The sequence below is a fragment of the Misgurnus anguillicaudatus genome, chromosome 2 (assembly GCF_027580225.2).
Source record: "Misgurnus anguillicaudatus chromosome 2, ASM2758022v2, whole genome shotgun sequence".
In the NCBI taxonomy this organism is placed as follows: Eukaryota; Metazoa; Chordata; class Actinopteri; order Cypriniformes; family Cobitidae; genus Misgurnus; species Misgurnus anguillicaudatus.
The window spans coordinates 26951993-26978792 of record NC_073338.2 but is presented as its reverse complement, the minus strand read 5'-3'; the positions used below and the strand labels follow the sequence as shown (position 1 = coordinate 26978792).

General features: G+C 37.8%; 2 protein-coding genes and 1 long non-coding RNA gene across 16 annotated transcripts in view; all 3 read left to right on the top strand.

Annotated features, from left to right (window-relative positions):
- Positions 1 to 8876, top strand: part of pde4ca (phosphodiesterase 4C, cAMP-specific a) — a 53252-nt gene extending 44376 nt beyond the window's left edge. For all 9 annotated transcript variants that reach the window (XM_055202190.2, XM_073875710.1, XM_073875698.1 and 6 more), the window contains 8 exons: positions 2730 to 2902; positions 3031 to 3129; positions 3213 to 3377; positions 3456 to 3555; positions 3629 to 3783; positions 4911 to 5033; positions 6135 to 6317; positions 6394 to 8876. In XM_055202190.2, the coding sequence (XP_055058165.2) occupies positions 2730 to 2902; positions 3031 to 3129; positions 3213 to 3377; positions 3456 to 3555; positions 3629 to 3783; positions 4911 to 5033; positions 6135 to 6317; positions 6394 to 6864 (1469 nt within the window). In that variant the 3' untranslated portion in view covers positions 6865 to 8876. The remainder of the gene's footprint in view (positions 1 to 2729; positions 2903 to 3030; positions 3130 to 3212; positions 3378 to 3455; positions 3556 to 3628; positions 3784 to 4910; positions 5034 to 6134; positions 6318 to 6393) is intronic.
- A 1802-nt stretch (positions 8877 to 10678) lies between these two features.
- Positions 10679 to 16857, top strand: rab3aa (RAB3A, member RAS oncogene family, a). 2 transcript variants are annotated; one of them, XM_055202198.2, is made up of 5 exons: positions 10679 to 10827; positions 12329 to 12556; positions 14148 to 14266; positions 14353 to 14477; positions 14604 to 16857. In XM_055202198.2, the coding sequence occupies exons 2-5, from the start codon at positions 12329 to 12331 to the stop codon at positions 14789 to 14791; spliced, it is 660 nt and encodes a 219-aa protein (XP_055058173.1). In that variant the 5' UTR covers positions 10679 to 10827; the 3' UTR covers positions 14792 to 16857. The 2 variants fall into 2 exon arrangements, with proteins under 2 accessions (XP_055058173.1, XP_055058174.1); XM_055202199.2 differs by lacking the exon at positions 10679 to 10827 and adding an exon at positions 10870 to 11148.
- Positions 16858 to 18729: 1872 nt separating this feature from the next.
- LOC129438168 (uncharacterized) lies at positions 18730 to 26155 on the top strand. Of its 5 annotated transcripts, none has more exons than XR_012373038.1 (12): positions 18730 to 19081; positions 20122 to 20623; positions 20708 to 20792; positions 20937 to 21069; positions 21182 to 21340; positions 21996 to 22166; positions 22270 to 22365; positions 22614 to 22701; positions 22794 to 22897; positions 23125 to 23227; positions 24246 to 24409; positions 24932 to 26155. It is a non-coding gene; the product is annotated as an uncharacterized lncRNA (long non-coding RNA). The 5 variants fall into 5 exon arrangements; XR_012373040.1 differs by having other exon boundaries at positions 18985 to 20623; positions 24932 to 25387; positions 25562 to 26153; XR_012373043.1 differs by having other exon boundaries at positions 18985 to 20623; positions 20902 to 21069; positions 24932 to 26153.
- Positions 26156 to 26800: the final 645 nt, after the last annotated feature.

Genomic DNA, 26800 nt, shown 5'->3' with positions numbered 1-26800 from the left:
ACTCACGTATGTCCAAAACGGTAACTTTTCAGAAAGTGAAAAAACCACCGTATATCAAAAGCAGTTAAATGTAGCGTTGTCATACTTGGTACGGCATATTTACATGTAACCATATTCTTGCCAGTGTCATGATATAATCCACATTTGACCAAAATTGAGTTTAAATGGACATGCGTGCATATTTTACAGTAACTTTGATCGATACGCGTTCTTCCGAACATTAATTAGAATGGCCAAAGTCGCGTTTCGTATTGACAGATGAATACGCTCAGTTTATTAAATAGCATACGTCTTGGTTAAATATGCTTACTTTATTTAATATTAATTATAAGTGTATTAAATGTCTCTTGCAAACCATTAAGGGACAATGAATCAATACACTGACATGGTAATGCTACACAGCAGGGGCGTCAGTTTGTGTTGAAAAGTGGTGGGGACAAAAGATCTTATAAAAACATTACTGCAGGACGGGAAAAATATTGAATAACGCGCATCAAAAATGGGCATAGCGTAGGCCAGTCAACAACAAGAAAATACTCAGCATAAATTTATAAACCCTCAACAATGTCGAATGCACACATCACACTTGTTACAGTCCCTGCAACACCAGCATCAACCGAACAATGCCAAAGCACCATACTGTAGAAAACGGCAGCGCGTTTAATAAATGATTACAATGAATTTCATTACATATGTACAAGAAAACACACCATAAGCATACAACACAACATATGTGACACTAGACAACAAAACCAGTCTTAAGCATCGCTTGATTTTTCAGAACATTTTAACCAAATGCTTTCAAAAAGTGGTGGGGAAATCCCCAGCGTAAATATCACCAATGCTAGACAGATACTTTGTTTGCACAGTCCTACCGTAATTAAGTGACTCCTAGATGTTAGTCTGGCGTCCGGGGGAAACGTTTACCTCGAAGGAAAGTCATTGTAATGTTTATTCGGCTATATCCAGTGCTGAGGTTCGATGAAACTTTACGAGACCGGCGAGATGCTTCACAGGCGGAAGATATGCGGCGTGATTGACAGCTTTGACACCAAACGGGTACGTGAAAATCAGATGACATGATTTCACAAGTTTTCATTGGCTATTTAGGTATGTGACGCATACTGTATATGGAAATGAACCTGGACATTCAATCTGTCGAAAAATCTCAAAATCGGCAAAATGAACATACGTGAGTTTCATCGGACAGCGACGATAACAAATATATATGTAAGGAATAATTGACGACGGGCCATTGAATTATAAGAAAATAATGCACACCCAAGGTGCAATGCGGCACGACGCAAAGCAGAGTGCCGTTACACCGCGGGTGTGGATTATTTTCAAATAATTCAAAGGACCGGAGATAATTATTCCTCTTATACCACGGTTACCACAAACATTGCTCTGGTGCCTATTTATAAGACATTTGACAAGTTAGGTGTGCGGTTATCAGAAATGTATGCATACCCACATTTCTCAGCCAATCAGAATCAAGCATTCAACAGACCCGTGGTATAAATGAAAAATAAAAAACAATTTAATGACAGCATGCACTCAAGTTGGCACAGACTCCTCATGTTTGTGGAAAAGCCGATGATCCACGTTATCCCGGTGAGATCTGAAAATGCTCCAACGAGCAATCTTGTGTGCTTCTGACCTTTTGTCCAAAAAATTAACATGGTCATAAATATATTTGCTAGTGAAAACTTTACAATAAGGTTGTATTTGTTAATACAGAAGTTGTCACTGCGGTGCTACCTTTTCAAAAAGTACTCTTTGGTACAAAATGGTACATATAAGGACATTTTTAAAAGCTATCGTCCCTGTGAAAACTTTTGTACCTTTTGTTCTGAGAGTGTTGTGACTCGTGACTGCCCATCCGAGGGGCGCTAATTCAAAATATGTGTTCGTAGTGTCATGTCTGTTGCCTGCGTTTTCAAAATGTGTGTTTGTTGCGTCATGTGTGAACCATGTGCATCATGTGTTTTGTCAAAATAAGTGCCTGCTGCACACGCGTCAAAACCGTTTATGATAAAAGAGACGTTCACAAAATACACGCAAGACACTCCCTTAACAGTAAACTGTGATTACGCATGAGATTTTGCGAGTATCTGGCAAACGCGAGCGTCTCTTTTATCATAAACCCTTTGGACACATATGCAGCAGGCACTTATTTTGACAAGACACAAAAAAATCCAGCTAAGACCAGCATAAGCTGGTAGCTGGTTTTAGCTGGTTTAAGGTGGTTTACGCTGGTCCTCCCAGCCTGATAAAGAGCTGGTCATGCTGGTGGGCCAGCTGGTCTTCCAGCCTGACCAGCTAAGTCCAGCTAGACCAGCTTAAAAAGTGACCAAAACACAGCTAGACCAGCTTGCTACACCAGCAAAACCAGCTAAAACCAAGGTGGCGACCAGCTAAAACCAGCTCACCAGCTTATGCGGGTCTTAGCTGGATTTTTCAGTAGGGGGATCACTCGACACGGCAAACACATATTTTGAAAAAAGGAACCACACACATGACGGGCTACATACATGTTGTGACGAACTTCGCATCGAGCGCCACTTTTGGACCCCACTGTCTATAATATCTCCACCTGCATTTGTTTATAATTCACTTCTCCCCCGTTTCTTAGTCCTCACTAATTACATCCATTCATACTTCCACAATGCAGCGTTATGAATCTCAGTTGATAAGTTTGGTGCATGTCTATTGAATTTGTGTTGCAGAGAAGCAACATGATATGGAAATCATGTCTCCTTCAACCAAGGAGAAGGAGAAGAAGAAGCGGCCCATGTCCCAGATAAGTGGAGTGAAGAAGCCCACACAAAGCTCCAGCGTGGCAGCTTCCAGCATCCCACGCTTTGGCGTCAACACTGACCAGGAAGATCAGCTGGCCAAGGTGAATTCTCGCACCCAACATCCTATCAGGAAACAAAAGCCATGGTGTATGCGGGCTACAGTGTAGTCCTGTTAACAAAGATTCAAACAAAGCCAGGTTTTTGATCACATTCCACACTTACCTTGCAGGAATTAGAGGAGATCGACAGATGGGGTGTGGATATTTTCAAGATATCAGAGTATTCCAACAACCGACCATTAACGGTAGCAATGTACACAATCTTCCAGGTATGTAATGTGGAATTTGTTTAAAATGCAATAGGAAACACATAATCTAACTGAATAAAGTTCCTGAAACTTTTAATCCACAGGAAAGAGATCTATTAAAATCCTTCAAAATTCCTGTAGACACTTTCATTATGTACATGATGGCACTGGAGGAGAACTACCACTCAGATGTCGCATACCATAATAACATTCATGCAGCTGACGTGGTCCAGTCCACCCATGTGCTCCTCTCCACTCCCGCCCTGGAGGTTTGTCTCAAATATATTAGAATAAATTAAACAGTTAATTCCTAAAGCAAAATATTAACATGTTCAATTCTGTTTCAGGCTGTGTTCACTGACCTTGAGATCTTGGCTGCATTGTTTGCTAGTGCAATACATGACGTGGACCACCCAGGTGTATCCAACCAATTCCTCATTAACACAAGTGAGTGGTTGCACAGAGACTCTTGTTATCATGGTCATCGTGGTGGTGTGTACTAAGATAAGACATTTTTTAGATTCAGAGTTGGCTCTCATGTACAACGATTCGTCGGTTCTGGAGAACCACCATCTGGCTGTTGGCTTCAAACTACTGCAGGAAGAAAACTGTGACATCTTTCAGAACTTGACGAAGAAACAGAGACAGTCGCTACGCAAAATGGTCATAGACATGGTGAGCATATCGTGCGTGAGTGCTGCTAATTGGAAGTGTAGACCTTTTGCGAGTAGACGTGACGTGACAGTTACGTCACTGCAAGCTGCATGCGCAATGTGATGGCAGAAAAACAGTGGAAATGAATGAAACACGAGTGAAACGAACAAGATAACTCACTAGAAAATGTCTTGTTATGCTGTTGAGTTTCAGAATAGGAATGCCAAAAAAAGATGGCCTTAATTTTTATAAAATATAGTCATCGAAGACACCATTTGAAGATAAACGTAGGTGTTTATGGTTGCAGTAAGCCCTTAAACGGACTGACTGGATTGATGAAATCATCTGGAAATCTATTAATAATTAGAATAGAAAATAAGTAGAGAAGATATCCGCTGTTCTGTCGAAGTCTGATCCCTCTATGTGTCTCTTATAGCATTTTCATCACGTCGTTACGTTTAAATTTATTTAAAAAGATTAAAGATTTGAATGGGTTACACTGAAAAAGCAATAATATCATCATTTATTAAATATTTCATAATTTTTCTGTTTTCTATTACTTCTTTTTACCTTATATCTTAGCGTATATAAATATATAAATATAGCACACACACATACATTATGTAAAGTGTTATTAATATATAAACAGGCCTATGCATATTAATTTGTATGTAAACATATTAGTTTTATAATAGTTTTAGAACAAACACCTATGCTATAAACATAAGGAAGAAATAATAGAAACAGGAAAATAATTAAACATTTAATAAATGGTATTATATAGAATACATGATAGTATTGCTTTTATATGTACTTTAGCAATTCATACTGTAAAAATAATTGATTTATCAATAAAGAACAATACATATACATATGCACACATAGCCAAGCCATTTAAACTTAATATATCTAAAAAATAAATGTAACGTGATGAAAACGTTATAAGAAACATTACACTAAAAGATCGGATCCATAAAAATCACAGTTTAACACTAAAACACTTCACACCGCTACTGCAGAGCTGTCAATTTCTGCCACCAGTTGGGCTCCGCCCACAAAAAACGTCATCTCTGTTTGCAAACACACAAAAGGTCTATACGGCAGAGCCTGAAAACTCACAAGTGTTTTTTTATTTGCCGTGTTTACAGGTCTTAGCCACAGATATGTCAAAGCATATGAATCTGTTAGCAGATCTTAAAACCATGGTAGAGACCAAGAAGGTGACAAGTCTGGGTGTGCTACTGTTGGACAACTATTCAGATCGCATACAGGTTAGTGAACATTGAGCTTCTGTGGCATTTCAAGCCATTTTTAGGGTTTCCATGGTCATGAAACACATGACTGATGTTTTGAAGACTTAGGAAAAGTTCAAGTAAATTAATAAAATCTTAGTAATAAGAAAGTCAATGAACCTTCTAAGTGCATCTGACATGTTATCTTGTAAATTATAATTTTTTTATCAGACTTTTAATGGATTCTGCCTCCAAAGCGGTCTTTGTGAATAGCCTGAGGCCGGGATTAAGCAGATTTGAAGGGAAAGTTTTTGATGAACATATACAGTATGTGCCAAGCACATTCGGTTAATATCATCATCTCATTTTTGACAGAGGAGGCTTTTAGTGGTTTTTGTATCTGAACTCCTACACTCAGTATGTTTAGTTATCATCAGCCAAAACATATTTATTTCATACAAATTGCTGTTTCTGAGACCAATTTTTAGTTAATGTATTTTTTACATTTTATGTACTTGGCAGACGCTTTTATTCAAAAATGTATTGTAAGTTTTTATCAGTATGTGTGAAAATGTATGCCAGTGCAAAAAGTGGGAACCATACATTATTTTATTGTATACTACGGGTCCGTTGAATGCTTGAATCTGATTGGCTGATGAACGTTCTGAGGTGTGCAGCTCTTTTGACCGCATTACAGTTCCATATCACTTCGCATAGTTAACTGTAATAATGGACTAACAAAAACAACATGACAGACGATATTCCGAGGCAATAATAGCGCTATTTAAAGTCGCACAGAAGTAGCCTCATTCACACAATCTCTCACTTTTTTGTTTTGGAACAAACAAAGAACAGTTGGATGAGACACGGAAGAAATAGTCCTACTCACAATACCCATTTAAGTACAAAAACCGGACAAATCCCTTTAAATATATCATGTGATCGATGTCTTGAGGTGTGGACACCGTAGTAAAAACAGAATAATTGACTCCAGGCCGTTAAATTATTAAAAAATAATGCACACCCTTTCTAATAATTCAATGGCCCATCGTCAATTATTCCTTACATAGTTTTTTTATAAAACAAAACAAAGTCTATAAATAAATTTAGTTTTAAATGTATGGTTAATCAAATGTTTAGGTTCTTCAGAATATGGTGCATTGTGCTGACCTGAGCAACCCGACAAAGCCCCTTGAGCTTTACCGCCAGTGGACCGATCGCATCATGGTGGAGTTCTTTACTCAGGGGGACCGGGAGAGGGATAAGGGTATGGAGATCAGTCCCATGTGTGACAAACACAACGCTTCCATCGAGAAATCGCAGGTGAGTGGGAAACAACAGTCATATATTAAGTACACGTTTGATTCAAAGTGCTCACTGGTCACTCCTCATCCATCAGGTGGGCTTCATAGACTACATCGTGCACCCGCTGTGGGAGACCTGGGCAGACTTGGTTCACCCTGATGCCCAGGAGATTCTCGACACATTGGAGGACAATCGCGAATGGTACCAGAGCATGATTCTTCACAGTCCCACTTCAACCTCAGAGACAAAGACCAGTGCTGCTGGGACGGGAACGGTGGGCGGAGGTGTGACCTCAGCGGGGGAGAAGTTTCAATTTGAACTGACCTTAGAAGAAGAAGGAGAGTCTGATGTTGATGAAGACTTCAATCTAGATTCCACCTATACAGATCCAAATGGCCAACATTCGTCTCAAGCTCCCCGCACGCAGCAGGCGAACCTGAACGCTTGGACCCACGGCTGCAGGACTCTGTCTTTAGAGATGGGTGAGCCACCAGACAGTGAAGATGAGGAAGGAGAGTTTGACCAGGAAGGGAAAAGCGTGTCGTGCCTGAGTCTGGGAACATAACAACTGCACTTTTTTCGCTTTGTTTAATTTTATTTCGTACCTCTTATGCACCAGCCTCCCCATCCCTCTCATCCCATCCTTAAGTTACTTGGGCGAACAGGACACGGGGCAGGAGAGCAAAAGAGGAGCAGGAACGTATACACAGGACATGTTTTTAAACAGCAGTCACCTTGCACTGGGAAAACTCCTAGTCTACAAACTCTAAAAACATTTTTGTACCGCAAAAAACTGCCTGTGTGTTATGGACTGAGAGGAAATCTACTTTAAAGTGTCTTCCTGCGACATCTGGAGTTTTAAGTAACGAACAATAACGACCTTTGAGAGTTGTGACTGATAAACAGGACACTTTTTATGACACGTATGTGCACTAATATGTTTTTTAAAAGATACACTGTTGACTTAAAGCTGGTATATATATATACCTGAACAAAAACAACCTAACCTTAACGTAACAAACAAACAAACCTCAGGATACAAAGAAATGATTACTTTCATGTAGCAAACAGCTTGAGGGTACCCACACAGTGACCACAGTCTTCCTCCGACTGCTATAAAAATCTTTAGACGAGAAGTCGAGCCATGATTGTGATCTTTTGTATTTGTATATTGCACCATCTAGTGCTTAGTAGTGGAACTAGAGCCGCAATTATAGGACTTACCACTCCGACAGAATACAGTGGCTCTGTATTGTTATGTACCTTTGCACATATTTTACTCGTTTGATTTGACTATTACTATTGAAACGGTTTTAACTTAAACCCTCTCACCTTTGTTTGTAGGAATGCTTTTTTTATTTATTGCATTCACATTGTTTACATCCTTGTTTTTTCTATTTGGCTTTTTTATTGCATTGTATACTTTCATCATTTTGAAACCGCTTGCTTCTGATCTTATAGGTAGCACTTTAGAAATAACTTTTCATTGCTCCATCAGTAAGGGCTTTATTAGTCATCATAAACTCACCAAGGTCAGCAGGGTTACCAGCAAACATGTACTTGCCCTGTAATTTGTGCGGTTTGGTCTATAGAAGGCTTACATCCACTAGTCTAGGAAATAAGCGGTGTCCTAAAACCACATGTGTGCTTTCTTTTTTGTGCTGGTCACACTGAAATATGAGACGTTTAGGTATATTAACATTAAATGTATTCTATTCTAAAAGCAAACTGAAGTAAAGCTGTTGAAGTACACGGGTTTAAACGCATAAAGCCAAAGTTCATTTCTGTGCCAGACCAGTTTTTGGTGATTGATCAATTCTCTGCTCTTCACGGGGACATAGCCAATGATGGTACAAGTGCCAAGCAAGCATGATCCATGCTGTACTGTAATTTCCATTTTGCCACTGGCTAATTTCCATCAATGACAACTACTGTCAGTAACTTACCAATCTGATGATTTCTTTCTTAAAACACGTCATTTTGTCAGTTTTGTTTGAACACATTTTGTCATTTGAATTTAAAACGTAATTTAAAAATTTAATTTAAAAAAGTTGAAACATTTAATGATAAACAACATGTTTCATAAATCTTTCTATTTTAAGGGGCGTGTGTATGTGCTACACAGCAATGTTTTATGTGGTCATGAAAGGTTTAGGTCAGCATTTTTCAACCAGATGGGTTTTACTATAGTAACTATAGTAACTAACCATGGGTAATTTTGTAAGGGGGGGGGCAGCTCAAGATGACTTGAAATTATTAAAAATAAGACAGAACATGGATTTGAATAAGATAAAACAACTAAAATCAATTGGTCTTGGTTATTTTTATAATTAAATTCTAGTCATCCCAAGCTCTAGAATATTTTATAGGGTGGTGGGGGCTACAAATATTGTTGTGAACAATGGGGGGGGGGGACTTGAAACCAAAAAGGTTGAGATCCACTGGTTTGGACTTTATGCTCATGTCAAGTCTTTGTTTTGCTTTTTTTCAGTTGCAGCTCTGACAATCAGTACTGTTTACCACTACAACGCTGTTACTAATGTTGTTGTGATTGGTTTCTTTTCCCAATGCCAATAAAAGAAAGATCTTTTGAAACTAAAACAGGTCCAATGTTCTTTGTAGGTGGTGTGTGTGTATTTTAGCGGCATCTAGAGGTGAGATTGCGAATTGCAACCAACAGCTCACCCCTCAATTTTAAAGAGCACCTATTTTATTGCTTAAATCCAATGTTATTTTGTGTATTTGGTATAATACAATGTGTTTGCGTGGTTTATTGTTCAAAAAACACAATATTTTCCACATACCGTACATTTTTGTAGCTCCAGATTTCCCTTTCTTCCTGAAACGCTAATCTGTACGTTGTGATTGGTCTGAACCTCTGACCTCTGGAAATGTGACGCTCCTTATCATATTTGAAAGATTTGGTTGTTAACTTACAGGCTGTGAGTCCAAGCGGGATGAATTATAATAATGTCGGTCTTGTCTACATGACCAATCCCAGGAAGTAAACTATTGCCTACAAGCTGTGTGTTTGTTGTAGTCCAAGAAAACAGATTTACGTTTGAGACGATAACTCGCGTCATTGAGCTCGTTTACATGTACACCAATAATGCGATTATTTCCAATAATCAGAGTAAGGACTTAATCGAGGAAGATGTTTACATGACTGGAGCTAAACTCTTCACTCCTGTTTACATGCAGTTTTTATTTTCGGATTATTCACACATAGCCCAATGCAGAGCACAAATGATGAACTCACATATATGGTCCACTGTTTTAATTTACTTACGTTAAATGACAAAAACGTTGTTATGGATGTATTTCATTATCTGGTGCCGTGATGAAGACAGAAATAGTATGACAGTGCCTTTAAAGGGCGTTCACATTAAAACGATAACGTTAACTATAAAAATATAGTTTTAAAAATCTTTTTGTATTAAAGATAATAGCGGAGTTCACACGACAACTATAACGATAGCGATTTTGGCACATGATGAACGATAAACCATTGACAGCCAATCAAATCTATTTGAACTTGAAATGCAGTAGAAAAGCTCATTGATAGCTGAGGTCTATAACATAATATTACCTCAGGTATCCAGTGCTGATGCAGTTGCTGTGAAATTCACTACTTAACGCTTTTTCTACCACACTGACTACGCCAAAAATTTAAATATTATTACACAAACTACATTCATTGTTTTGTAATGCGAAACGCAGTGAGTTTGTGCTTAAGGTGCGTGACTAAAACACACGTGCACTTCAGTAAGTGCGGTATAAATGCGATTAAAGCGTTTACATGGATGCATACTGCTATTACAAACTGCGTATGCCACCTCTTTTAATACGATTATACTTGTGCGATTTTGACTTAATCGCATTATTTTTATTGAAGTATTGCGTTTACATGAGGTAAAGTATAATCACAGTATTGCCAAAATCCCATTATAATCGCATTATTAGGGTGCATGTAAACGTGGTCACTGTTACTTCGGGGTATGTACCTTTTGCATATCATTAACATGTTACTAATACACACTTACACACCAAAGAAAATGAAAAAACGTGAATCAGATAATTGGTGCTCTTTAAAACGCATATGGTTGCCGCCACAGGGCAAACATGTCGTCGTCTGAGAAAACAAAGAGACGAAACGCACTCTGTATAACAGTTTGTCCGTTAAGGGCTACTGTAGAAACATGACAGCGACTTCCAAGGGGATGCGCGGTTTATGGAGATAAAAACTGCATACAGTTAATTTAGTCAGGTCTTTCTACACCACTGATAATATAGTTATGCATATTATATTGCATTTATGTCAAAAGATCCTTCTATTAGTTACACAATGCACCTTTAATTCGTGTATCCAGGGGCAATGTAAGGTTATCCTACCATGTCAGTCGTGTGATTGGTTCCTCTGAACGTCGATCATGGTTTAGCCCCGCCTTGGGTGAATCGAGTGACGCAAGCACGAGCGCAGGTGCACGGGATCTGCATACATATCGCACTAAATAAACCTGCTGTTACGGTAAGATGCTTTTCTCTGGCGGTAGCCTATCTTACAGCTTCGTCTCTCGCGTATTTCGAAATTACTAGATTTGTATTAAGGACGGATATTAATGTTTTGCGTTTAAACTGGTAACCTTCATTTGACAGCTAACTGTGTGGCTCAGCTGTATAATGCATCATTGTGCATACGATAGAAACACAATATGTGCCTTTTCATTTGTGATGAATGATATGTTTGATCGAGGCGATGTTAGAGTCACTGACCCGTATAAAAATGTTGCTAAACCAGCCGTGTGTTAAGCGGATAGATGCTAACCAGAGCTCCACTTACTAAACCATTGTAAGCCATACCAACAAAGCAATCCTGTTCTTAAAGGCTACTATTCCCCTTTAAAAATATCGATTGGTCAACCATTGTTTGTACCCGTGTGAAATACTGCTTTTCATGTACAGCTGTCAGATCAAGCACGCGAGCCGTATGTTTCAGTTAAGGCTATATGTTTCTCTGAAACATACTGTTTATGTGAATTTATTATAATTTAACTAATCATAGTAGGCCATTGCGGTGGGAATGATGAATCAGGGGATATGTCCATATTGGGGGAACCCCTAGTATTATGTTTTATAATTTACTAGTACTATACGATACAATAGGGATGTGGGAATAATCTTCCCTAAGGCACTCCTGACTCAGTTCATGACAGGCAGCTAAGCACAGGGTTTAGCCGTCACAAAACCTTTAAAATCCCTGCCTAGTTCAGCCCATAAGAAAACACTTAGTGCTGTATCTGATGTGGGCTACGCCCTCTATTCACTTTATGTTTGTAATGTTATTCAGTAAATACAATGTGAACCTGAAGTCATTAATTTTATATTGACAGGAACCGTTTCTGACAGTGTTGTGTGTTGAATTGTATGGGAATGATCTTTCTTGTTCTAACTGATTCCATGTTGAATGTCTGGAGAATTCATGAGAAGGACTTTCACAGAAACATTTTGGTTTATTAGCAAATGTCAGTTTCCTGGCATATGTACATAATTTTACAGGAAGTTCACAAGTTGTACTTGTAATAATCATATTGTGCAAAAAGTCTTACGCCACCACGTCCCTATTAGGTTTGCTGCTATTGCAATGGTATAGTGACCATATATAATGATTCCTTACAGCCAGAAAATCACGAAATTTGTATGCAATGTTAAAAACAGAATAAAATTATAAGCCAAATTTAGTGTGAGCTCCCCTTAATAGCAGGAACATGCAGGCTCTCTTAAATCTAAATGAAATAAAAGCCTAATTTCTATTTTTAATCTAATGACTTTAGGACTTCAGTCTTCTTAAAACAGTGATGAAGATGTGCTTGGTGCCAAGTGAGGTTACACTAAACACTGACTTTTGCCAGAAGCCACCTTTTTGTTCTGAAAATGATATTTTTTAAATTTGGTAAATGTCTAACATATGCTATATCATGTAGACATAACATCTATTAAATGCAATTCTTGCATCTTCAATTTTGTTGCAGATGGCCTCAGCCAATGATGCTCGCTATGGTCAAAAAGAGTCCGCAGATCAAAACTTTGACTACATGTTCAAGATCCTGATTATTGGTAACAGCAGTGTCGGCAAAACCAGCTTCCTGTTCCGCTACGCTGATGACTCCTTCACACCTGCTTTTGTCAGCACGGTGGGCATAGACTTCAAAGTAAAGACCATCTATAGGAATGACAAAAGAATAAAGCTTCAAATATGGGTGAGGATTTTTTTAAAGGTTTCCTTTTTTGGTTCAATAAATAGTTTACCCAAAAATTGTCATCATATCATTTCAGACCCATGTGGTTTCTCTTCCATGGACCACAAATGTTTTTTCTTATAGTTTAAATTATATAGTAGTTTTTATGTTGGATTCACACCAAACGCGATAGAGGCGGCAAAACCGCGCTGTTCGCACGTAGTGGTACGCTTGAACATAATGGGTCAGTTTCCCGGACAGGGATTAGACTAGTCCTACACTAAAATAAACGTAAGAGCTGTCCAAACAAAAAAAAACTTGCACTGACATATCTTATCAAGCGAAATACATTTGTTTGCAGCAAAATGCACACAAGTGATGTTTTTAGTAAGGAATGCTTGTTAAAACTAGTTATATTTCCTAATTAAAGTAAGGCCTAGTCCTGGCTTAAGGGCTCGTTATAGTTGTGCGTAGGTCCTAAGGCGTAGGTTCCGCGTCAGTTTTCATTTATACCTTTGCGTCGTCGTCCGCGTCGACGTGCCAACACACGCGCAGACCGCTGGTAGGCAGTAACCACGCGTGTAACCACAGTAGCAGCGCGACCGTCAAAGAATAAGAAGCTTGGCAAGTTAACTCACAAACGAAGAAGAAACAGCAACTTGTGTATAATTTGAGAAGACCAGCAATGATGGAAGTAAATAAACAGTGACTTTTGATGCAGTTTGAGTTAAATCATTCTTCAACTTTGCTCATCTTTGTCACCTATGATGCAATTTTTTTTACCTGACGGGAGGGGTTCTGGTGGACTAATCACAGCGCTTGCGGTCCGCGTAGATCTGACACGCTGTTAAACATTTTGCAAGGTGCACGTCAGGCTACGCACAGGCTACGGATAACCTACGGCATAGCTACGGCATAGAGCTTACACACGACTATAAATCGGGTTTCAAGCTAATTCCTGTCCGGGAAACCACCCCATTGAATTTACTCGCTCATTCACGTGTAAAATTCTAGTCATTCGAGACATTCACGCGGAAATTTGCGTCATGGGAGGGGCTTCTGCGAGTCCACTCGCTTCCTGTAATCACGGCATTACTAGAGCAAGCTCCTGACTGGATAGCGCGATTTTCCGCAAAAGTTTTTTTCCTGCGACAACGCTCAATTTGTGTCATTCACACAAACTAGATGTGCAAATGAGGCAGATTCGTGTGTACCGCGCCGTGCTAAATGCCTCATTCGCGTCGTGAGACCTTCAGATGCGCATAAATGCGTCTTTACATTGACTTAACATTGAAATTACTCACGCTTGACGCCTCTACCGCAGCTGGTGTGAACGCACCAGATGTGAGTTCAACGATTTGTGGGAGTAGATTACATACAAAGTCAATGCAAAGACCCAATCAGACGCGTCCTCGCACGGGGCGATTGCCGCAAAAACACACACTATTCGTCTCAAACGCTCCTTCGCGCAAGGTGAAAATATTCAACTCAAGCGAAAAATTCGCATGACACAAAGTTAAATCCTGCGAATAATCTAGAGCGACTAACGCGATGCTACACGTTTTGTGTGTGCGCAACATTAGACTTTTTCCATGCTTAAACTATTTTACAGGACACCGCTGGACAGGAAAGGTATAGGACTATCACCACAGCTTACTATCGTGGAGCTATGGGCTTTATTTTGATGTATGACATCACCAATGAGGACTCCTTTAATGCTGTTCAAGACTGGTATGATAATATTTATTTCTGTGCATGGGCTCAAAAAAGTGTTTAGTCATATCAAATGATTTTTTTATAACCATCACTGCTCACAGGTCCACACAGATTAAGACATATTCGTGGGACAACGCTCAAGTGCTTCTGGCGGGAAATAAGTGTGACATGGACGATGACCGAGTAGTTGCTTCAGACAGAGGAAGACAGCTGTCCGAGCAGCTAGGTAAGCACAGGTTTCTTTTGCAGGAGAACAACATAGATTTGATTGTGCTGAAGTCAATAAGATTTGAGGAGCAACGCACATAGCTGTTCATTTGATTTAAATGTAACCGTTTCTCCACTGTCACAGGCTTTGAGTTTTTCGAGACCAGCGCAAAAGACAACATCAATGTGAAACAGACGTTTGAGCGCCTGGTGGACATCATCTGTGAAAGGATGTCAGAAAGTCTCGATTCTGATCCAAACATCACTGGAAACAAACAGGGACCTCAGCTAACTGAAAATCCTGAGCGGTCCACTAAGGACTGCGCTTGCTAAGGATCACATCCCTGAAGACTGAACTATAGATGTATCATCGACACTAAAGAAAGCCTATGGAAGAAGATCTGATGTAAGGTTGACATCAACACATTTTTGGTTTTCTCACATAAACTTGTTAGCATAATATGTGCTACTCTCATGACTTGATCACTTGGCAGCATCTTGAGAGCAGGCTTTACATTTCATATTAATTCGACTGATGGATATTTTGGGTTAAAAGAATTTCAAACAAAAATACTGGATGAATCGCGTCTTAATTTTGGAACAGTATACGTTTTTCTTAAAGTTGATAAACTTTCATGTGCAGTTTGTATGTATGTTTTAAGTTTTGTCACGGTCAAATATATGTATATGTATATTTACGGTATTTTCCAGACTATAAGTTGCTCCGGAGTATAAGTCGCATCAGTCAAAAAATGCGTCATAAAGAGGAAAAAACATATAAGTCGCATTTATTTTAGAATTTTTTTCTTTTGGGGGGCATTTTGTTTGTTAAGTCTTTCTCCGTTGTCTTTAAGTTAATGTTTCAGTTAAGTGTTTTTCAGGGGTAGGCTACAGGAGCAACATATAGTGCCCTCTCGTGGCTGTATGTTTTCATTTGGTTCATTTTAGTCAGTATGAATTAATTTTGACATAGAAGTCGCACCTGACTATAAGTCGCAGGATCAGCCAAACTATGAAAAAAGTGTGACTTATAGTCCGGAAAATACGGTATACACAATATATACAGTTGACAGCAGACTGACAGAAACTATTGATATAAAGGCTCAGTCAGTCAGATGGGATTTTAAAGGGTCGGCACGCTAATTAATTCGCTCTATTTTACTTTCTATATAATATAAGATGATATGAGAATGATGTTCTGGTAATAGTTTATAAAAGTATGGTTAATTGCTTAATGTTTTGTATGAAGGAATTAAATATTTAAATAGATTTTCAGGATTTTAGTGGTATGTTTATGCACGACCTGGACTCATTCCTCTCAGTTACTGTTAGGAAAATGTGTGAGTGTATGCTGTGTGCATGATAGTATGTCAACCTAGTACGGTCTTTTTGTTGAACAAACATAGATGAGGATTTCTGTCATTCTGCAGCCCCATAAACTGAAAATAGCAGCTAGTGAGATTCTGGAAAGGTTTTAATTTTCAAAAAAAAAATTTAATACATAGTAATTATTGACTACAGATGCTCATTTAACGCCTTCGTGTTTTATAATATTAAAGATTTAGATTTGGTTATGCACAACTAGCTGATCACTTGCGTCAGTTAAATCACTTATGTACTGTATGTTTATTTACTGCTTTATTTAATACTTATTTATCTGAATGCATTTAATTGGTGTATGTGTTGAGCATTGAAACAATTGAGGACAGTTTATCAGAGTAAAGCTCTGCACTGATCAATTTTTTGTGATTTGTCAAAAACAAGCTTGGACCACTGATGTGTTTTTCAAGTTGTATGTTTAAAAAAAAGAAAAGTTTTTCAATGTAACAAAAGGTGGATAAATGTCTGTATAGCATGTGCTGGTTCCCCTATGCAATTTAGAGCAATTTATGAGCTATACCAAATAGTCTCTGAATAGGCAGGGACACTTGTGTGAACTTTTTGCATAACTGATGAGTACCTGCGTTTATGCTCTGTTTATAATTAATTGTAAACACATTGCAACACAATGAGATATACATTTTATACAGAGAAAGTTACATATTCTGTAGAAGTCACTGTTAAAACCATATATTTAAGAGGAGTTTTAGTTTGGTTTTGATGCTCTGTTTGTCATTTGCCTGGAGGTTCTTTTTTGTGTTTGTTGTTGTTGTTAAATTGTACGATAGTTCCTTACCATATAAAAATGTCCACTGGTTTCCATAAAAAGATAAGAAAGATACAATTTTAGGTCATATACCGGCATGTTGTTTTCACACTGAGCAGTAAAATGGTTAAGACTAAACCACTGTATTAGCAACTGATATAAACAGGACACTCAATATAATACATTTGGTTCAGATTAAAATAGCCACATGCTTCAATGTTTTGATTTGAATAAAAAATGTCTGTTTGAACTCTTTTAGTGTTTTCTTGTCCTGTGAAATGACCTGTGGGCTTAATAGTGACCATATTAAGGGAAAATATTTGGTTTAGTGTGCTCAGTTTGGATGATCTTTGTAAAGACTGTAAACTTTTCTTAAAGGGAACAAATCACATAAATCTGACTTTTTACATGTTTAAGTGCTATAATGGGTCCCCAGTGCTTCTAGCAACCTAGAAAATATGAAAAAGCACAGTAACTTAGTTTTGGTGAACCATTCTCTGAAAGCAGGTGAAGAAATAGATCATTGAAATCTGGCTCCCCTTGTGATGTCAGAAGGGGATAATACCACCCCTTAATCTGCACTATCCAACCACAGCACTGCCATTAAGTGCAGAGATCAGCTCATTTGAATTTTAAAGCACACACCCAAAAACGGCACATTTTTGCTCACACCTACAAATTGGCAATTTTAACATGCTATAATAAATTATCTATTTGGTATTTTGAGCTCAAACGTACTCTGGAAAACCAAATATTTACACGTACTCTGGGAAACCAAAGATTAATTTATTTGACATCTTTAAAAAGTCTTGTGAAATGTCCCCTTTAAGAGCTTCAAGAGCAATTGGTTGATGCACACTCTGCTTTAAATTTTTTGTTTATTTATTGATGAATGACAAGTCGACAGATGTTTTATGCAGGGAGTCTTGGGAATTGAAATCATCCTCAGTCAAACGTATATAAATTGTCTTCTTGCACAGCCTTGTTGCACAATTAGATGTAAACATTTTGTCAAGGCGATTCCTGAGATACGCACAAATTGATGGATAGATATGACAGCTAACTTAGGGACCCACAACATATGCATACGTGAACCATATTACAATGTTAAGCAGGCTGTGGCAAACAAGACATTTACAGATATGATTTAATGGATAATGCACCTGATGAAGAGGATTATGTCAATGGGATCGGTGAAACACAGTAGATGATAAAGTCCACCCCAGGTTACTACCTACTGGGTGAGTTTTGGCATATTCATTACTCCTCCAAAACAGGTCTTTTTCCATGTAACAGTACATATGTTGACGTTTCTTGGGAACAGAATAACACTTTAAACTATATAGACTGGCATTCTTCTGTGGCGGAGCATGGAGTTTATCAAGATCAAATGACACAGGAAGCAAACTATCTCACAAGCTTTAACCAGATGGAAGAGCTTTCCAATAGAGAGAATGGACGAATAGGAGTGCTGGCTGTATACAACAGTTCAGATGCGATGGGTGCACCTATAGACCCGCAGTCTGAAGAAGTCGATCTGAAGGCTAACCCAGTTACCTTTATCTGCCAGTGGCTTGAGGAGACGACAGGATGTTTGGAGTCTTGCAAGAAAACATAGCTTTGTACATGATGCTGCTTTGTGTTTTGCATTTTATAAAGTGTTTGGATTCTACCAATGTCTGATTTGTTACAGGTGAGAAACCATTCAGGTGCACTTTCGAAGCCTGTGAAAGGCGCTTTGCAAACAGCAGTGATAAACAGAAACACATGCCTGTTCACACAACTGACAAACAATATATCTGCAAGAACTGCAATAAATCATATTCTCACGAAAGCTCCCTCAGAAAACATTGTAAGGTAATTTACAAATAAAAATATATAGAGCTATGCTATTTATCTGCTTGTCCATATTATGTCCTATTCGTTTTTAATCAAAAGGCAAACATTTTAATGGTTCTTGGCAAATCAAGTTTTTAATATTAATAAACTTATACATGTGTTCATTTATCTTTATGTATTATTTCAACCCAGTATCACGCTGAAGCGTGTAATAGACACGCTGGTCCACTAGAGGATGCGTGTCAATGTCACGCTTTGCCTCCTCTAGGCGTGAAAATGACACGCATTTATCCAAGTATATATCGCTGCAGCCCGGAGACTGCAGGTGGGAGGACCTTATGCCGCAAGTGGGAGGAGCTTATGCCGCAAGTAGGAGGGATTTCAGAAATGTGCAAGTAGGAGGAGTTTACGCTTCAAATGGGACGGTGGTGAATTCTCTGGAAGTTTGTACAGCCCACTTGCGGCTAAAGCTCCACCCACTTGCTGCTAACCCACCCATTTGCAGCTGGCTCCGACCTCCGTTTATACCCTTTTCCATTTATGAGGATGATAACCAATAGGGGGCGATAATTTCTTATTGCCAACAACTTCAACAAGAGAAGCGACGCAGTGATATTGCGTTCTCTGGAGCTCCATGGGTAAGGCTTTCTTGGAAATTTGGTGATTAATGTTACTAAAATTGAGTAAATCCTGTGTTTATGTTAAGTCTTTGTTGCAACGTTAGCAATATAATATCACCGCTAAGGCAACAGACAAGTCAGTGCACGCGTTTGGTCAGAATCCAATTGGCTCATATTTAGGACATAATTGTTTGTTCAGGTGCGGTCATTTAAGAAATCCTAAAGTTGGTGCAGCATAACATTTAATTTGCGTGTGTGGGCTATGGAGTTATCTATAGTGGTTTTTACGTTACTAAGGTCAGAAACATTATTGGATGACTGTTTGATAATCAGCTAATGTATTAATCACAGAAAGCTGCAGTGACTGCATTATATTATGTTGCTAAACAGTTGTTCTAGCGTTTTTAAACCAGTAGTTTTATTAATTTCGCGCGGAATGCAGTTCGTGAAATAAGCTCTAAATGAAATAATAACCGATTTAAGTAAATAATTGTGTTCATTGCAAATCTGCTCATCTAAACATACAAGGCGGAACCAATCGATCACAGAGAGCGATCGCTGCTGACACCGTCAGCAGCACTTACATTCAGATTACAATAATATTTCACATTATTACATTCAGATTACAATAATATTTCACATTATAAGTGTTTTTATATCAAATAAATGCAGCCTTGGTGAGCAGAATAGATTTATTTAATTATTTAATATTATTTATATAATAAGGCTAGTTTGTGCAGTTACATCTATGTCAATTGAGCGTTAGAAGGGATTAAAATTGATTGTGTTATGTTCTGTAATTGTTGTTAATAAATCTGTCAGAAGAAAGTGTGTAAAAGTTTGACTACAGTAACCATATCTAACCAAGCTTCAAGTACCAAGATAATTATTTCATTTATTTCTCTGAAGTCAGATCAACTGTTCATTTATGCAGTTTATGCTTTATTTATAGGTAGCATAACTGTTACCTTTTTTTTACAGTTCTGCATATATAATATGACAAACCTAGCAGACTTTGCTGTAAGAGAATTAATCATGTTTTTGTTTTCTTTTCTCAGGTCCGGTCAGTACCCACCACCCTTCCCTGTTCACCCACAGTTTATACTTTTTCTTAGAAAACCAACGGCTCTTTTAAGAGCCACTTCAATAGACCCTTTTACAGCCCACGTGATCAAATAGCCTGCGTGCGCATTTTGGCAACGGAAGTGATGTTATTTCCTAGTGGTTCTAACGTGTAAGCAACTCAGAAAGTTTATTAAAACGATTTCCCCACATCAAAATGTCTGGTTGTAGCATTTGGTTGCACTAATATAATATACGTTTAGTATTTGGCCATCTTCTAACGTCTTCTATCCACTCCACTATAGTACACGGATTTGGTAACTGTGTAGAAGATAAGTCAACTTTTTAAACTAACTTTCTCTGTCTGTGTTGCTTCACTGCTGATTCTTGCCATGCTTCCGTTGCCAAACTGCGTGCCCATACGTTGCCGCGTCATCATTGTGTACAAACAGTAAAAGGGTCACTCACTCACTCTTTCGCAAGCTTCTCTGTTTTCAAGTAAGTATTGTAATTTTATTCATTTTACTCTCTCTCTCACTGTCCAAAACACTTAGCCTATGCCTCTTTCTCTGACCAATGTAGTATTGTTGAAATGGCTGCTGAGCAAGACAGAGGGAGAGCAGAGGGTGTTATTTTCATAGCAGACATGCTTCTTGCTCAAATCAAGGTGAGTATATTTGTTGAGATTGTGTTCTTGCAGTATTGTGATAATTCTAAAGTGTGTGATTTAGAGTGCAATAATTGTGTGAACTGCTCAAGAGTTGGCTGTATTTCAGTATTACCATACAAGGCACACTTTCTTTTATGCAAGGCAGAGGAACCCAAGGGCAAAGCAACAGCCATTAAAGGGAGTACATTTAATGTCAGATAGGTGGAGAAAATGCTGAAGGAGGTCCACTACTAAAAAGCAGCAGAAGTGAAGAGATACAAAGCTTCAGCTACAGGTATCCATGTTCTACCAGATTATTTGTGATTTGTCAGCCTCATTTTTTCTAAGCTATATTACTGTGCCCATTGTTAATGCTTTCTAACAAATTATTGAACTTCTGTTTTCAGTCTGTTTATTGCCTACAGTGAGACCTCCACATTTCTGCACTTGTGATCATGCAAACATCCAGTGTAGGGCACTTCACCTGCCCGGCATGTACACCCAACAATGCTCGCTCTTTGTGCAGATGGCAACAGAAAAACCTACAGATTCCGTCTGTCAAAAGAGTTAGTTCTTTTACTCTTGTAGTTTTAAGGATAAAGAAACTTTTTGATTTAAATCCATCATTTGAAATGTGTAATTTTTGCTTTATTAAGTAGTTAATGTATCCCAGCTGTTGTGAGCTTATATAATACGTAAGGAATATTTGACAGTGGGCTGCTACGCAGCAGGTGTGCATTATTTTCAAATAATTTAAAGGACTGGAGTCAATTATTCTGCTTATACCACAGTTACCACAAACATTGCTTTGGGTATTTTAAGACATTTGACAGGTTAGGTAGCGTTTTACAAAAATAATCATTTGGATATGGGAATGTGTGCTGGCACCCAAAGTGGCTAGTTTAATAGCTTGGTCATTCATTATTACATATCAATTTGTCACCCTGACTTTCAACTAGTTTGTGTACCTGGAGTAGAGAAAGCAGAAGATTAACTTTTTAATGCTCCATGAATCCTGAAAAACCTTTAGTTTAAAAGTAAACCTTTATTGTCTACAATCATAATAAAGATGCCTGTTGGTGTGATGTAATTTGAAACTAACAGAAAAGTAAGCAAACTTGATGAAGAGGGCCTTGAGGTGGTTGTTTGAAGACACGGAGTGCTACTCAATGCTCTTAATGTGCCGGGGAGTAATCTTTTCTTATCCACCTATACCTGCAGAAGGAGCTTCAAGCAGCCACAAACGGAGAGTTCTTTTGAACAGATATTGCTTGCAAGTATTGGCCATACCTTGAGAAGGCGTCAGTCTCCATGTTGGAACTCAGACCTTTACTGCAGATGAGACCTTTCCTTTCTGTCATGCATGCCAAGGCTCATTCAACCAAGTGTCAGGTAATGCATATTCTTTATCGTACCATTTGAAACTGTATTTGTATTACTTATTAATACACTGTAACTGTTTATGGTTGTAATATCGGTGTCACACATTTGTTAGATAATCTGGCAAAAATCAGGAAGGTGCTGGTACAACTGCAGTTGAGGGGGTCAAAATGGTCAACAGCTACCTGTCTCGTTGTGGCCTCACAACCAAGTATCTAATTGATGCCTATTTATAATATTTTAGGAAACCTGTCTTTATTTTTTCACTTTTTTATTCTTTCTGTATAGTACTCTGAGATATTGCATAAGAGTAAGCTGTAACTGTTCAAAGTACATAAAAAATTGGCATGTAGTTCTCTCTTAAATTTTAAACTCAATTGTCAGTTTCTGGATTAATTGAAATAACACAAGCATTAATGGGACCTTTCTTCCTTCATTACATACATGTCTTGTTAATAGCCAGGAATGACATGCTAACTGTCCATGCTATTGGGTGGAACCAACGGAAGCAAGAAGGCCTTCAGCATTATCCAGCAGATACATCAAGGTCTTATATTATGACTGAGTTATATAGACACAAAGATTTTTCTCACTTTTAAAGATTGCAAGGACAAACATATTTTTATGGCATTCTTTCAGAAAGGCTGAGTCTCAGAGACGGGAAGATTTGAGCCGTGAACTGGGGTGTCCTGAGAACATTGTGAATCAGTGGGTACAAGATGTCAGACAAAAGGCTACTGATGGTAATGTATTTTATGGACATTATTGAAATTGGTTTACAATATTGCAGTGTGATAATCAATTTTGTAACTGAGAATCTTTGCTATGTATAAGTATTTAAGGTATGTCCTGTTTTAATCACAATAAACTTGTGTCCCTCTAAACTCCTTTGAGACATTAATTTGATTTGGGACATGTACAGCCTAAAAGACATCATAATCATTTACTTGTATTATTATTTTTGCTTTAGGATTTGGTAGGTACCAGATGTGATGACCTACATAACCTTCAGAAATTAATTGAACAAATGTTTCTTAGTCTTCATCGAAAAGCCAGCCTTTATAATCACACTGGTATGTTGATAACTCATCTAAAACATTTAGGGGCGGTTTCTCGGACCAGGATTAGCTTAATCCAGGACTAGGCCTTAGTTTAATTAGGAAATATAACTAGTTTTAAAACAACATGCCTTACTAAAAACATTACCTGTGTGCATCTTGAAGTAAAACAAAGGGCCCTGATGTATTTTAAGATCTGTAAGTGAAAGTTGTTTTCAGTTTGGAGAGCTCTTAAAAGTGTTTAAGTCTAGGACTAGTCTAATCCCTGTCCGGGAAACCGCCCCATAGTCATTTTTGTTGATTGCATTTATACCAGGGGTATGTTGAATGCTGTATTCTGATTGGCTGAGAAATGTTCTGTGGGTATGCATTAATTTCTGATAACTGCACACCTAACTTGTCAAATGTCTTAAAAATAGGCATCAGAGCATTGTTTGTGGTAACTGTGGTATAAGAGGAATAATTGACTCCAGTCCTTTAAATTGTTTAAAAATTATGCACACCCACGGGGCATCCAGTTGGCGTCGTGCCTCATTGCACCAAATGTGCTTTTGCACCAAAAGTGCTTTTGAGAGAAACAACAGATAAAGAACAAACATAATATTTTTTGTCTGTACTTTTAAATTATTGAATGACACAATTACAGTATTCATTTTAATTTTACTGCTACTCTGAAGATTTAGTCCATTATTTTTCATTAGGGTGATGTTGAAACTAGGTCTTCAGCAGGCTTACACCACATGTGATATAAGGAGAATTATTTAAAGGCTCATAAGCAGCAAAGAAGTTGTTCTTATATAGATATAAAGATAATGGGAGACAATCTTTACTGTGTGAGTGTTTCTTTTTAACCTCTCATAGCCAACTTTCTGAATCAAATATTTTGCGCCCTGCACCAGATTATGGGCTGTACATGCACTGCTTTTGTTTTGCTTGCTTTTCAGAATATACCAGTCAAAATTGTGTTTTGCTTGCTTTTCAGAATATACCAGTCAGAATTGTGTTTAAGATGTTGTTATTTGTGTGACTTCAGAATCCAGCAACACCCTCACCAAGAAGATTTCAAAAGTGCGCCTTCAAGAAGCAAAGATCATTGTGATGAGGGAGATGAGACACCACTGCACTGCACCTATCTCAGAAGCCTGGCTAGGAACATCAGGAAAATGATTTCAGAAATGTCTTCAGGCAAAAACAGTGGTAAGAGGTTAACTTTTATTACCATCTTGCAATGATGCATGCCATTGGTTTCTATAAATAAGGGTTACAACAGTCTCAAGACACATGTTAGTTTCACATTCTGAAATCAAGTTCCTTTATCATTTGGTGATAAAAATCACAGATAATCTACATGAGTAGACACACTGAATAGCAAATACGACAATAAAACCCCACTCATTTTTAGATCCTGAAGTGTTACGTTATAGTTTTCTTGTGGTTGGATCTTAATGATCTGTAGTTCTTTACATAGAATAGAAACAAAGAAAATCAAGACACAATGAAAGCATGGCAATTGTTGTATATAGTTTAGAAAGGAGTACATGGAGGTATTTAAATTTATCTCCTAATAGTATAATGTAATTAGTAATACTAATGTGAAATCTTTAGGAATATAATTGGACCTTAATAATGAAAGCAGTATTAACATACAGTAATGTACAAAATAAGCCTCAAGTAAAACCTTTAAGTATTTTCATGCATCCCTTCAATTTTTCCTTTTAGGCAGTATAAGTGAAGAGTGTCATCGCTGGCTACTGTGTCGTCTTCAGAAAAGGCTTGCAGATGTAGAGAAGAAGTTCCAAGTTTGCTCAAGTTACAGCCAGGCTTTGGGACGGTGTTCTTCGCTCCCGGCCCTGGAGCGCCGGTGTCCTGCAGACTTTGGCTCCAACCTTAATCAAACACATCTGAAAGCTAATCAATGTCTTCATGATCTCTAGAAAATCACAGGTATGCGTGTTTGATTAAGGTTGGAGCTAAGCTCTGCAGGACACCAGCTCTCCAGGATAGAGAGTAAAGAACACTGCTTTAGGACCAAATGCTGTTTCTCTGCTGGAGGATGAGCCTGAGGAGATACTGGAGGACCACAAAGAGCTGGATTATGAGAGTTCAGATGACATTTTGGATTTGGAACTCTGAACTGGTGTATGCATTTAGACTGTGTGTCACACTGAACTGCAGGTGTGTTTCATGGAAAACAAAACTATTTGGAAATGTAATGGATGTCTGATACAGTGCTTTTATTTTAGACAACCGTTTCCTGCAGTCTGTAAGCAACATTAGCCTCATAGATTGATGGGAAACTACTGTTAAATAAGTTTTTGTATGATGATCCATATCTCCGTTTACAAGCAGCAGGTTAGCTATTAGGTTTCCCCTCCACCTCCGATGTTTCACAGACTACTCCTACAGTCAACTGTGTTGCTACAACTTGCAAATGCCACAATCCTCTTGCAGTGGTTACTTCACCAAACTGTGCCCATATCATCTTGTCAACATAATGACATTTACTGTAGAAAAATGTGCAAATCTATTTTGCCTGTGTTACATATGTTACTATTATTGTTGTATAGTTTTATACTGTATAAAGTTTTTTTCACAGTGATTGTGGTACTTTTGGAGTGAACTTACTGTATGTCATTAGATGAAATACTTTACATAAATGACTGATCAATAGCCTACCCATATTTGATGCATGAGTTAATACTGTTGTTACCTTTTCAATGAAAGGAAATGTTTTACAATGCCATTTTCTTGAGGTAACTATTAAACTGTTTCATATATGTACCTTTAAAATTGTTTGCTAAAGCGTTGTTTACTTTTCCCTGTTTTGAAAATGAGATGTAAAACTGCTTTATTTATTTATGCCTTAAAAATATATGATAGTTTAATACAGGGTTAATAATAAAAACGTGTTAATTAGTTAGTATACAGTTGTGTTGTATTATTTATGGCATAGTTGTTATAATTAATACAAGTATTTCATTACACTGCTGCATAACTTTGCTCTAGATAATAGTAGGGTATTAACATTAGACAGTTCAAAGATGATTAACTTTTAAGTTATGTATACTATAAATACATATATTTACATATAGTATGTGTGAATGCTTTTGGTCTTTGATTAAATGCTTGTCAGCACGGGAAAATGCTTTGTAAATAAAGTTATTTTTATTATTTGCTGTGTTTTCTGTATTAAAACCTAAAAGTTAGACATACTAAACTTAACCCAAAGAAAATGAATACAGTAGGATAATTGGAGACCCTAAAATTTCTCTGGAGTGTTGTTTCTATTAGTAAATCAGTGATGGTGACCAGTCCGAGGGTGTAGCAAACACCGCGTAGCCCAGCCAAACGGATAAGCAATGGATGGATAGAAATAAATAGCCAGCCCCTAACATTTAGTGCCTAAATTTCAATCTGAAACAAGATTATAAATAATGACATTTTAAATGATTTCTTAGCAATATCAGTATCTTTTCCCCCAATACGTTTAACTTACTTAGGCCTTTATGTGTCTGTCAGGCTGTTAGCTTAGCAACTAGCATGAACTCGTTTGAATTCATATGTTTTATTGTTTGGCAATAGCATGTC

Bases quoted from the DNA above. Each gene is read 5' to 3' on its own strand.
- rab3aa (XM_055202198.2), top strand. From the start codon at position 12,329: ATGGCCTCAGCCAATGATGCTCGCTATGGTCAAAAAGAGTCCGCAGAT. The intron at 12,557-14,147 runs GTGAGGATTTTT...ACTATTTTACAG, and splicing joins GAATAAAGCTTCAAATATGG to GACACCGCTGGACAGGAAAG. The intron at 14,267-14,352 runs GTATGATAATAT...CACTGCTCACAG, and splicing joins TTTAATGCTGTTCAAGACTG to GTCCACACAGATTAAGACAT.